At 31.9% G+C, this 13,173-nt stretch overlaps 1 protein-coding gene and 1 long non-coding RNA gene across 2 annotated transcripts in view; one reads left to right on the plus strand and one right to left on the minus strand.

The window, feature by feature from the left end:
• The window catches only part of LOC144843034 (protein KIBRA-like), a 35,458-nt gene that overhangs the window by 8,972 nt on the left and 13,313 nt on the right, over positions 1 to 13,173 (plus strand). The window contains exons 2-8 of the mRNA XM_078699683.1: positions 1,130 to 1,170; positions 1,583 to 1,651; positions 3,436 to 3,587; positions 3,711 to 3,759; positions 4,687 to 4,846; positions 8,630 to 8,765; positions 11,110 to 11,282. Of these exons, the coding sequence (XP_078555809.1) occupies positions 1,130 to 1,170; positions 1,583 to 1,651; positions 3,436 to 3,587; positions 3,711 to 3,759; positions 4,687 to 4,846; positions 8,630 to 8,765; positions 11,110 to 11,282 (780 nt within the window). The remainder of the gene's footprint in view (positions 1 to 1,129; positions 1,171 to 1,582; positions 1,652 to 3,435; positions 3,588 to 3,710; positions 3,760 to 4,686; positions 4,847 to 8,629; positions 8,766 to 11,109; positions 11,283 to 13,173) is intronic.
• Positions 6,633 to 8,177, minus strand: LOC144842747 (uncharacterized). The gene is made up of 3 exons (XR_013612173.1): positions 7,711 to 8,177; positions 7,274 to 7,378; positions 6,633 to 7,150 (listed from the first exon to the last, which is right to left on the minus strand). It is a non-coding gene; the product is annotated as an uncharacterized LOC144842747 (long non-coding RNA).

Here is a 13,173-nt window from a genome sequence, read left to right on the forward strand (position 1 = left end):
TTTAAAATGAGCAGATTGCGTGAGGAATGTAGCCTGTTGTTCAAGATAGCTTCATTCTATTGTTCTATAAGCCAGCCTACTCAATAATCTTGTCTACGATTTGAATGGAATTACTGTAGAATACGCCCTTTTATTTCAGTTTTCATTGTATTTTTTTGTTGTTAATTTGTTTTTGTTTTCTGCATTCAGTCTGGTTAAAGTTATTCTATTCAATTAAATAAAAATTAAAAAGTTTATTTAATTTCTAATTGGACATTTTGAAGACAAATACTGCTTTGTATGTCGAGTATAATAAATTTGTATTTTCTTTTTAAAAAGTAATTCTATAAAGTCTAAAATGATGTTAATCTTTTTTTTTTATAGAATTTTACAATGTCAATAAACTTGCCTATAAATGTTAAGGTACCCATATTTCTACAAATAGTTGGTTTTAATTGATTTTGTAGATGGTAGAGTAGATATTCCGTAATCAGTCAATCATATCAGTTTCAAGATCACATGGTGTGGAAATAATTTAGGGTTAATAGCTTCCTGAAAAGATTAGATTCAACAGATTACAGCAGTTACAAAACATTCTGATGAATTTTACTTTATTAAACATTGATTTGTTTAATAATTTCGCCATGGTTAAGTACACTACAGTAAGCTTGAGCATAGAGATATTATAAAGTTTTGGTTTTGCACCGAATGAAGACCAAACTACAGTACTTCATGTTAGTTTATAGGAAGTGTATGCGTACAAGTATCCCTGTTCATCACCTCGACACAGGTTTGATGGTTTCTAGGTCCAGACCGACGACACATCATTTGACATGTCCTAGGTTTTGGTGTGTTCTCAGTTGTTGCAAATCGAATGCTATGGCTTGAGCAACCCACATGTTAAAAAAAAATACTGTTATGATATGGAAAGGAACAAACAAAGAGTTGTTTCTCAACAATTAAATTCTAAAAAATATGATAATTACAACATCCAACTACAGTATTTCACATACAAAGTTGTATCATACAGTAGTATCATTTGCATTATTGAAGAATAAGAGCTATATAATATTATTACAATGTATTGGTACAGTTCTCAACAGGTACATTACTATAAATTTATCATTAATAATTATTGTTTTTTTTGCAGGGACACTAAACCATATTCCTTTGCTGACTGCAGTAAAAATGGTAAATATGATTTGATTTTGTTTAAATCGTTTGAAAATAGACCAGCATCAACGCTAAGTTGATGCACCAAAGTGACTCATTTAACGTCCACGCTGAGCATGTGACCAAGGATTTAATTAATAATGCTCGTCACACTGTTGGACGAAGCCGCCCTTTGTATACAATAGATATTTTATTATGCAAATAAGTGGAGATTTAACACAATCTGAAATGCGTTGCCAATTAAATTTAATAGCTTTTTTGTTTATTATAATGATACTGTGTTTACATTGTTTTGTTGTAATGCTTGCTCCTTTGCTACTGTAATAAATCATGGATTTTTAAAATCATTTTTCTCCATAAATACTTTTGATTAAAACGCATAATGTAAGTAATTAAATGTTTAATGTCATAATTTAAATTTGTTTTTCAGAACTGCCCATAGGATGGGAACAAAGTTATGATGATCAACTAGGAGTATATTACATTAATCATATCCATGGTAAGTATGCTCTAGCTAGGCTGAGTCACTCGCCTTCAAAATCTGTATCCCCGAGTCTTATTTAATCTTTAAGCCCTTCCACCCACTCTAACACTGGAGAGCACCCACCTAAGAAACTGGATATCTTAATTAACTGGTAGTATATTTTTTTCATCCACCAGTAACAATAAAACATCCCCCCCCCCCCCCCCACCACCACCAACATCCTTGAATATGATAGAGTACAGTATATTGAAGTGAACAGTACATTCCCATTACATTTTGTTATATTCAATCAATCTCGTTAGTAGTATAATTGTTGATTGAAAGTTTCAAACAAATTTTTTCAAACCACCTGTTATTTATTGTTGTTACTACAGTACAGTAGCTTAAAAACTTTCTTTCATTTTTTAAAGAATATATATGAATTCTCTGTATTTTGTAGTTTTTATTCATCCAAATATTGTTCTCATTGACAACATAGTAACCTTCTTTTAAACATCTAATTAGATTATTCAATTAAAATGGATGTGTTCCCTTAGGCCTAAACTCTTTCTCACCATTTCACTGCATGTAGTGACACCTAGGTGATGTAAGATATGACATTACAAAGTTATAACACTCTACTGAAGGTATTACATTATAAGTCGTTTATCTAAGTACATTCCAAGGAGTGGTAATTTGGAATTTGTAGTTTACGTACTGTACATGCCCAGGTGAACGAATGAACTAGATTTCGCAAATGTTTAAATATTTGTATAAATAAAAGTCTTGTTTTTTCTTTTCTATTTTTATTGCTTTCAAATTTCCGGACAAGCAAAATTATGTTTCTAAATTTATAAATCACACTATTATGATATAAACATACTATTTTGAAATAGTAGAAAAAAAAACAAAAAGGTGAAATGGGCTGTGTTTAAAAACCTTCTTTACTGTACTGTAGGTAAAATTGTGAATAAGTGTAAACTGAATTAATTAAATTATATAGAATAAACCTTTAAACTAAGTGGTAAGGCATTTTGACCTTTCCACACTAGGACAACATCTTCAATAATATTATCTCTTTTTTTTTTATAAAAATTGTTTTTTCCAAGTATTTCTACTTGTATAAATAATATTGGGTAGGATGTTTTTATTGGGTAGTTTTATTCAAATTTATTTTTTATTATTTATTTTCCATATATAGTGTAATACTGAATATTTCAACTTTACTATTGCATTCCTATTGTTATGAAAGCGAGAAAATATGTGGAGTATTTTGTTGATTAGTTTATGGTTACAATTAACAATAGATAATTAATGGCCCATGTCCTATAGTCTGTTTAATTTGTCACACCTGTCTGACATCCAATAGAATTCAACTTTTTTTGTCACACAATTTATTCCATTCACAGAGGTGAAATACCTTTCCAGTGAAAACAATTCTACCAGTAATGTATTTAATTTGCAATTTTAGCTATTTTTATAATTAATTAATTTAATGCAGTGTGTTTTATTATTGCAATCCTTTAATTAATAAGCCTGTGTGGCCATATTCACCATTCACACTTAGTCTAAGGGAAGTAATTATCCTTAAAATTAAAAAAAATCTCCTATCTAAGTTAATACTATGTAAGGGAAATACTTAAATGTATGTATTGAGTTAAGTGAAATACTAATATTTAAGGGAAATATCTCACTTAAGCCAATGGGAAAATGATAGTAAAATTTAGTTTTTCAAAGTTAATATTAAAATCAATAGACTTCTTCATTGATTTTCTGAACATTCTACACTACATCCATTATGTTTCTCTTTTGTTGTTTAGAATCAAATCAAATTGAAGATCCACGATTACAATGGCGTCATCAACAAGACCAGATGCTCAAAGATTATTTACAATCGGCATCGAGAGAATATGAAACAAAACAAGAAATAGTTAACATTAAACAACAACGGTTACAGCTTGCAGAAGCAGAGGTAAAAACTGGGGTTTTATGATATTTTGTTTAAAAAATTAAATGAAAAATCAAAATTATTTTGATAAGAATGAACAACTATGAGGAGATGGAGAGTGATAATCAATCAACTTTTATTTTTCAGTTTGATCATCTGAACTACCATTTAAATGGTTGGCAATCTCGATCAAGTTGTAAGTACACTGTAAAATATGTTTTATGAATAAATGAGTATACTATAATAATAACGTTTATACAGAGGTAAAACTTTAGGTGTAATAAAATATTGTGTCTTATTTATTATTCAATAACACTAAAAACTAGCCTCAGACTTTATTATTCAGAACCAACACTAGGCTCACAGACAAAGAAAATCAGCCATAATTTACAGCTATTTGGCCTTGTGTGATTTCCATGGGTGGAAACAAGCCTCTAAGCACCTCCTATTTTCACTGGATTACTGTACAAACAAAAGCCCTACCCATTTCAGAATGCTAGGAATGTCTTTTATTTACAACTGTTTGCCTTATCTTTACTAGTCAATTCTCTTATCAGGCAGGTGTTCCATTCGTCTGTGTCTGTGGTTTTAATACTCTATTATTTAATGTATTCCTCTCACAAAAAACAATTCTATTATTATAATACTCCAGAATTCTTAACTTGTATTTTTGTAATCTAGAAAAAAATTGTGTAATCTATTCTTATGCAATTCAATTCTAAAAAAAAAAAATGAAATGTTTCGGATGAATAATTAAAAGAATGTAGCTCTTTTGTCGTACGTGTGACTTTATTTAAATTAGTTGGTTTCTGATTTATTAGTGTTCTGAAAAGAATTGATCAATTATTTGTAAAAATGTTCTGAGCGTAAAAACAAGTACAATTTATTGGAGTTCAGAAAGAGAGAAGCAGAGAGTACTACAAGTGGTTTATTCTTAACCTTTATTTTTACTATGTGCATGGTAAACTAAGATACTATGATTGGAATAGGTTTTATACAAATTAATATTTTTCCACAACATTCCAGAAGTGAGTAACTCATTTTTCATTTCATTTTTTAAATATCAATATCATCTAGCATTTTCTTATTTTTGATGGTTAATATAATTGTCTTTTTTGTACAGTAAATTCTACTAGTTCAACAGGAAGTACAAAGTATGACCCTGACCTTCTCAAAGCTGAGGTTGATAATGCCAAGAGGAGAGTTGCCATGCTGCAAGACCAGCTTCAGAAAATCCAGACGGAATTACAATATCATAAACATGGCATCGAAACCTTGTCAAAGTAAGAATAGCATTACGTGGGATTTGAACCTTACACCTTTTTATACTAAAGTATTTTGCATCTGCAAAAATGAAAGAATCAAGCTAAATTAAAGGCATCACACAATTACCATTAAGGAGGTTTTGATTTGCGGTGACCGACCACTAAACTACGTCGCGTCGTGTTAGTTCATTGTGCGCATGCGGAAATATTGGGACACATGTCCTCGCTCTTCACCTCGACACAGGTTTGATGGTTTCTAGGTCCTGTCGACGACCGACAACACATCAATTGTCCTGACCTAGGTTGGTCGTCAGTTCTCGTTCGTCGCAAATCGTAAACTCCCTATTGTTTGGAGTAGAACTGATCTGAATACATACACACAATATATCATTCATGTTGAGTCTTAAGATTGTGGTTAGCAACTAATTTCCAATAAAATCAAAAGTCACAACCAAGAGGAAAGTTAATACTTCCACCAATAATACCTCAACAGCCATAAAACATTGTAAGAGTAGAATACGATAAAATTATTTGAAAAGTATCATTTTGGTTAAGGTCAATACCCAAGAGTTTGCGGTCAGGAACAAAAATGTGTATTATGTTGTATAAGTAATAGTCACGTAAAAATGTGACATTTAACAAACCCAATTTAATATCAAAATACAGATTTATGATTGGATTTTGATTTGAACAATTTGTCTGTATTTTATTGTTTTTTCTGAAATATTATAGGTTGGTTAAGAATTATTTTTGATTGTACTATTGAACCAGAAGTTTGCACTTAAAATGGATATGAAAGGATTTTAAAATTTCACAAAAATGACTTTGTATGAATCCTTTTAATCTTAATAAACAGCACACAAAAAATTAGATTCAAATACCTAGTAGAACTTGAGAAATAAACAAATTAAATTTTGGTATAAAACGTCCGCAAAATGGCCGACCAACTGGCACGCCATCTTAATTGTTATGAACGTTCTATACGCACGTACGAGATCGTCAAATTTAGAGTTTGAAACACCCGGGGTTGTAGCCACGGCAGTAGTCGTTTTGTGATTGGTTAATGAATTTTAATACAGTCCAATCACCGCCTTGTCTCGTTCGCGGACTGTGTGGTGTAAACAAAATAAACAAACCCATCCTACACGAAACTCACGTGTTGCAATCTCCCTGTTGCTGCAGTCGTAGAAAATATCGATATTTCACAAATCAATAAAAAGTTATGTCTGCAAAGATTGTACGTGAAAAGAAGAAAGGGTGTATTTGTACATCTCACACTAAACCACTCACGCAGACTACAAAGTAGGCTAGGTCTAGTAGACTATAGTTTCTTCTAAATTCGCTAGTACTATACTAGGCCTACACATAGAGTTACTCCATGGCCTACAGTACAAGAGAGTAGTAGTAGCCGGTCCACCGACGAACCTCCAGGAAGTGGACAAGGCGCGGGCGTAGACGTATGTAAAAGGCGACGTAAATAAAAAAGGTAAGCTTGTGTTGAACTTGTTTTTGGCTCTGACTTTTGTTATCGACTAATATAGTAATATAATAAAACTAATAATTAAAGTAGAGCAGAGGTGAGGCAGAGAGGATTATTATAGTTTAGTTAGTACTGTAATTAAATAATAACCTCCTTCTGTTTGTTACCAAGTCATAAAATATAATACTATACTATATAGGGCCTAGGTAGGATTGAATAAAAATAATAGTACATTTCCATCCATTTATTGGTCTTATCTTTGCAGATTTATGGAATCAACAGTACATGAGATGGCTTTGAAGAACTCAAATTATATGGCAGAAATAGTGTGTGGAATGAATTTTATTGAACAAATGTATCATAATGAGTTTGGAACAAGCAGGATTTTTCAAACGGGACATAAATTACTTTTGAGACCTGAGTGATACATTTTAATTCTATCAACACCAGCCAGCTCCATCATATTCAAGAGATGGATTCTTTCATAATTGTCCATTGTACATAGTATTTGGCTAAATAAATTAAAAAAAAAGTACAGTAGTGGTTTATTTGTTTATATACCCAGACCCATTTAGATGGTTAAACACTATATGATGCACTCCTACTACTAGTGTACTGTCTGGTAGTACATTACCATAGTTACAGTATGACTGTAACCATAGCATTCACGTCTAAAGCATTCTATTATGCATATTTTACTATTCTTCATAAATATTTAGTTCTGTAATTTTAATTGTCTGCGCTCATTCTATACTTGGTGTCTTAGTATACTGCATATGTATCGTGCAAGCATGATCCAAGTAGCATCTATTATAAAGTACGCTGGGCATCTTTTTATTCACCTGAAAAAAGGAAAATGAATAAGCACATGTTTATCTGCCCTCAAAACAAAATAATAATTTAGTATAATGTATTATGTAGGTTTGATCAACAGTTTAAAATAGCAATGCTCAGTATCCTGTTACCTTAATATTATAATTTGACTCTAACATTTGCGCTTCCATTCCAATCAATAAATACATTTGCTTATCCCGTCCATCAATTATCATAGTTGCACTCCAATTATAGACCTGTAGGTAGGTAAAAATACAAATGAATTGTTTATTTATACTGTATTAATAATATATGATACAAGCTCAAATACCCTTAACTAGACCTGGCCTGGCCTGTTATACCCTTTATTACTACATTAGAGAAAATCCACCTCTATTCATTTTATTGGGAATCCTAATATTTAGTTAGTATTCAGTGTTGCCTAGCCTAGGGCGGCATGTAATAACAAAAAAATATTTTAATATTAATGCGTTAGTCAGAAACGGACACTACAGCACACAACAATATTAATAAACGTACTTATAAATAATGTGTATATATACATATACAGTAACACAATTGTGCCTACCATTAACACCCTCAACGATACATCAAGGAGCATACCCTCTCAGCTCACCTCTGGCCGGGCGACTAAACATCGTATCCAGCAGCAGTCATCACTACTAAAAAGGCCTAGCCTAGGCCTAGCTAGCTCCAGGCCATGGCATTGTCAAACACCATTTACTCGTCCAACGGTTTCTTCAAAACGATGTTAACACCCGTGTTAACAAGACGATGTGGACGAATTTCCATCAATTTCAGTTAATTACAACGAAATAATAATAAAATGAATGTTTCAATAATACGTGTATACTAAATAGCGAAATAAACATCGCTCGCGAGAGGAGGGTCGAGAGAGAGGCCAAGGTGATCGACTCTGTGATTCTCACGCATGCGCAAAATAACTCCGTGTACCCAGCAAGATAGGCATTTGGCTATGAATTTCGTGAAAGGTGGCCTTGAAAAACGAAATTAAAATCCGTTTAAAAAAAAACATGGTTGATAATATGAATTAATTTTATTTGATTAAGCTAACATACTTATCCAAGAATAAAAGTATAAAAGCGATAAGTAATTACTACCATGCTTTTGCATCAATCAATGATTTACTCCTAAATTCCTATCTCTGTAATACAAAAATAACTTTTAGTGACGTCACAAAAAGTTTTTCACAGGTTTCCCAGGGGCGTTTTGAGGGCGTTGTCGTCCTCCAAAACATTAAGTATGACTATGGCAAGCTTAAAACTGATTGATCTACACGTTGAGCCAATAAAATGATATTGCTAGGAACTCTTTCATATCCATTTTAAATATTTGGTTATTACAAAAAAAACATACAAATTATTTTAGTTAAAATAAAAACTATGATACAAAAAAATATATTATGATTTATTATGCTTTACGATTGGTTCAGAGTTTAATCGTTTCAATCCTTTTTTTTTTCGTAGTGTGGACAAGAAAATGTCAGCAGGGCAGGATGCTGTAACATACCAAGTCGATGATGTGAAAGCTATTATAGATGAAGTCACCTCAATCAAACAATCACTAGCTGTTGGACAGAAACAAAAACAAGACTTATGTGAAGTATGTACAAATTTGTGTGAAATTTAAAGTCAGTATTATTAAGGGGTACATTTTAAAGGCGTGTCTTTTTACTACTGTTCAAAATCATGTTTTTGGATCACTCTGACCCCATCCTTTCTGAAAGGTCAAACATTATTTTCTGATCACTTTGAATGTTTGCATTCTTGTAATCTGTACACAACATTGACAGATCTGGACTTCTACTTTATTAAAGCTAACGAATCAGTTCATGTGGGTTTAAATTTATTTTTTTTTATTTTCCAAATACAGTTTCATTACATATCAATATGTTCTGTTGACAGGCCTTTACAAGCATTGCTTCTCTATATAGGTTGCTGTATAAAAAAGATGTTTATTATATACATATATCCTCAGGTATAATCCCACTTCAGGTCTAATCTCACCCCCTACTTTATGTCTGATTTTACAAACAGGCGTATCCCTGGGTACAGTCCCAGTATTGCCTTTTGGTCTGGGTGTAGGCCTTTCTCTAGCTAGTTAGATCATTTTTTCCAAGAAATGCTTACTAATCATTTTTTGTCTGAATGAGGGTTTTCCCGTGTGTAGTCCTCCCCTCAAAGTCGGCTCAATTTCGTGTTCTAAGACTAAAAGGGTAGGATTATACCAGAAGTTGGATTATTACTAAATTGAAACAAGAGAAATTACGTTAATTTAAATTGGCAAAAAGTGTTTTTTTAAAAAGTCTTAATTAATATTCAGTGTGTTAATAACTACACACAAAGGTAGCATGCATTGAGCAACCAACAATCTGGATAGCACCCATAATAATTAAACTACACTAAACCTATTGATTTTGTTTGTTGTAACAATATTGAATTCCTAGTGCTAATGAATGAAGCATGATTTTCTACTACCAAGGTCACTTTTTGACAAAATAAAACATTTTACATATCAAAGGAATTTGTACAGCATCCTGTTTTATGTTCCTTAACATGTGACTATAATTACTAATTAGTCTTATTTGTCCTCCTTTTGATTTACTATGTTTACTTTTTTGTGTCAAACTGGTTTCCTACTCAGTTTCAGTAAAATTTATAATTGGCATTTTAATCGGAATGTAACTATAAAGGCCAACATTTTGATGGAAATTGGAATGACATTTAAAAAAACTGAATGCAACCATTGTTTTGTAAAAAAAATAAATGAAATAGTGATTTTTTTTTTTAAATCGCAAATCTAACATTTTATTTGGCCTAATACCTTAGCACTTTTTTTAAAATTACAAATCTAACATTTCATTTTGCCTTAGCACCTTAGTTACCTAATCGTAAATGGATTTAAACATTTTTTATTTATAATAATTCCCCCTTTTTTCCCACACATGCATTCAATTTATATGTATTTATATATATATATATTTTTATAAATATTTTGTTAACCGTTCAAGTGCATTTCAATAGGTTATACAAACTAAAGAATATTGTTCTCGGATAAAAATAAATATTTATTGATTATTATCGTGCGATAGCTTGGAGACTTTCCGTTTTTAATTCAGCGCACCATTTTTAGTAATCTTTCTTGTCAATGGTTGTTTTCCAGATTTGTTTGTTTGTCGCGGTTGAAAGGTGTTTTTGTTTAGTAGGACAAAAGTAGGCTTATAATTCCAGGTGCTAAAGATAGACCAGTTATATACAACAAATACTTGTGTCTTTTTACACAAAACTGGAATGTGGCTCTTCATATTGTTTAGCATCATGTGAGATTTCAGACATGAAAGGAATAGAACTGGTTATTGTTGTAACGAATTCCTTTATTTTATATTACAGCAGTGTTGCTTTATAAACTCTACTTAATAGGTTCTTATTCATTTATTCATCCGTGGAAAATTACTTGCATTTTATTGTCATTTGCATATAAAATATACTGTACATAGAAATTATGTTTACTAGTACACTTTATAAAGGATGACGAGGATAAATTAAATTTAGAGTTTAAAATTCTATCATTTACATTTATACTGTACAATTGTGTTTTTTTCAGTAGAAATAAATATATATTTCCAGTGCAAATTTTATTTTTTTTACCTCAAGCCTGTCTAGAAGTTCTTTATACTATTGAAAATCTTTATTGTAGATACACCCCTGTATATTTTTGAATAAATACAGTGGAACCCCTATTATTTGAACACATTTGGGACCCAGCAACCTCAAGTCCCTGTATAGGAGTTGTCCGTAGTGTAAAAATATATATTTGCCCTTGTTCAATTCAGAGGAAAATGTCCTCTGAATAGTATGAGTGTTCCAAAGGAAAAGTTCTACTGTATAATGTTCCAATTCAATTGAATTATTTTATTTGTAAATAACGTTTGTTTTCTCATTTACAGTCTGTGGTACAATTAAAAAAGGAATTTGCCAGCCAAGACTTCAGCCCGCATTTATTATTATCACAAAGCGTGGATGCTTCGTCACAGACGGACCTGTCCAGTCGTATTCTAACAAACTCTAGGTTAGCGGAGAAAGCGAAATTACGTTTCCAATATGAGGAAGTCAATAGAAGGTACATATATTTTATTTGATTGTTTATCAAAGATTTGTTTCCATTTGGATGCAATGCAAGAGAGTAGACCAATCACAAGCGACAGTTTGATGATCCATTGTGTCGTGATTGGTCAAATTTCTCGCAGTGCACTTACGCCTTTGCGTTGCATCCAAGTGAAAACCAAGTTTGATAGATTTTGTATACTGTGTGGGTATTTTCACAAACATTGTAATCATAACAAAAATGTCTATATAATGACGATTTTGTTTAGCATTTTATCATATGGTGAAAGAGTGGACATAATCCTTGTTGTGTGCTCCCAGGGTAATCCACACCCCAATTTATAAGATCAGATTGGACAATCTCCTTACGCCATAAACGTGCAACCAAACAATAATCTTACATTCAGGGAGTGTTTAAATCGCTGGATTACAGAGTTTGACTCCTCCACATACCTTTTGTAACCGGGCCACGTCAATAAAAAAAATGCGTAACTAGAGTACCGTATTGTACACTTCCTAAACATAGGTCTGTTAAACAATAAAGGTGATTTTGTACAGTACAATGAAACGCATATTTCTTAAATTCCAATACCTTGTTAAATAATGAGTATAGTCTGTACTTAACCTAATGACTAGGGACTTAGTAATGATGATCCTCATGTGAATAGCAATGATAATCAACTGAACAACTTTACTAATCTCGCATAGTTTAAACCACTGTCACACATTTTTACAGTATTGAATAAACAAAACCTTTATTCTACAATTGTTTTTAGTTATCCGCTTGGTAGAGCGGATAACTCCTTGTTATTGTATGGGATCAATATTTTTGGTTATCCGCAACTTAGTTGCGGATAACCCATGTGATTGTAAATATCTTTTTTTTCATTAGTTATCCGCTTAGTAGCGGATAACTCCTTGTTATTGTAGTGGATCAATATTTTTTTTTTTCTGTATTATTCTTATTTCTTTCCCGTTTTTTTGTGGCTCACGTATCTCTAAAATGTGTAAACATAACATTTCATAACTTTTACAACATGTGGGCATTTATGTGAAGTTGTGCACCTCCTATTTTGAGTGACGTCAGAGTTGCGCAACGTGACTTACGCGCGATTTTATGATTTTTAATGATTGATCATAGCTTAAAAACCAAGCGTAATTTTTTTTTTACCCTTTATGAAAATTTAAGTCATATCAAGGGCAAACTTTTAGTTAACTAAAAATGGCGTGTTTTACAAGAAGTTACGCGCGCACGCGCATTTAAAATTTTAAAATGCGCAAAATTAATTTCTAATCAACTTTTTACGCCATTCATGACATTTTGCGCATGTCAAAATTTCCCACGCGCGCGAACAATTTTACGCGTGCAGTGCGCACGCAGCATGAAAATCATGTTTTTTTCTATTAAATTGTGATTTTCCAGCCTTTCCTAGTCATTTTTAAAAAGATTGACATCATTTCAAATTAAAATGACGTCATACGTACACGTTGCTTTAGACCATTTGCATGCGTTTTAGTTGCAAAAGTTACAAAATATTGTCAAAATTATGCCTATTTTGAATCTATTATAGCTCCTCAGGATCAACCGTTACCCCCGAGTTTTTTAACTTAATATGTAAGCAGATATGTTGTAGATATGAATTCATGCAGAATTTTTTCCTTACGGATGTTGTGACGTCATCGTATGGCCACACAAATGTAAAAAATAGGATTTTTGTCTCTTTCGTTATTGCTCATCACATTCAATGGAGCACATCACGCTTATCCGTCTTCCATTTTCTCCGAGATTTTAATATTATCTAGGTCAATCAACTATCTTTCGCATGAGTTAAAAATATTTTAATTTTTATAACGTCATCATGCCTAAAAATTTAAATTACGTGGGTCATTAATTTTATCTTTACAGT

Source organism: Antedon bifida, chromosome 5, assembly GCF_963402885.1.
Source record: "Antedon bifida chromosome 5, ecAntBifi1.1, whole genome shotgun sequence".
Classification (NCBI taxonomy): Eukaryota; Metazoa; Echinodermata; class Crinoidea; order Comatulida; family Antedonidae; genus Antedon; species Antedon bifida.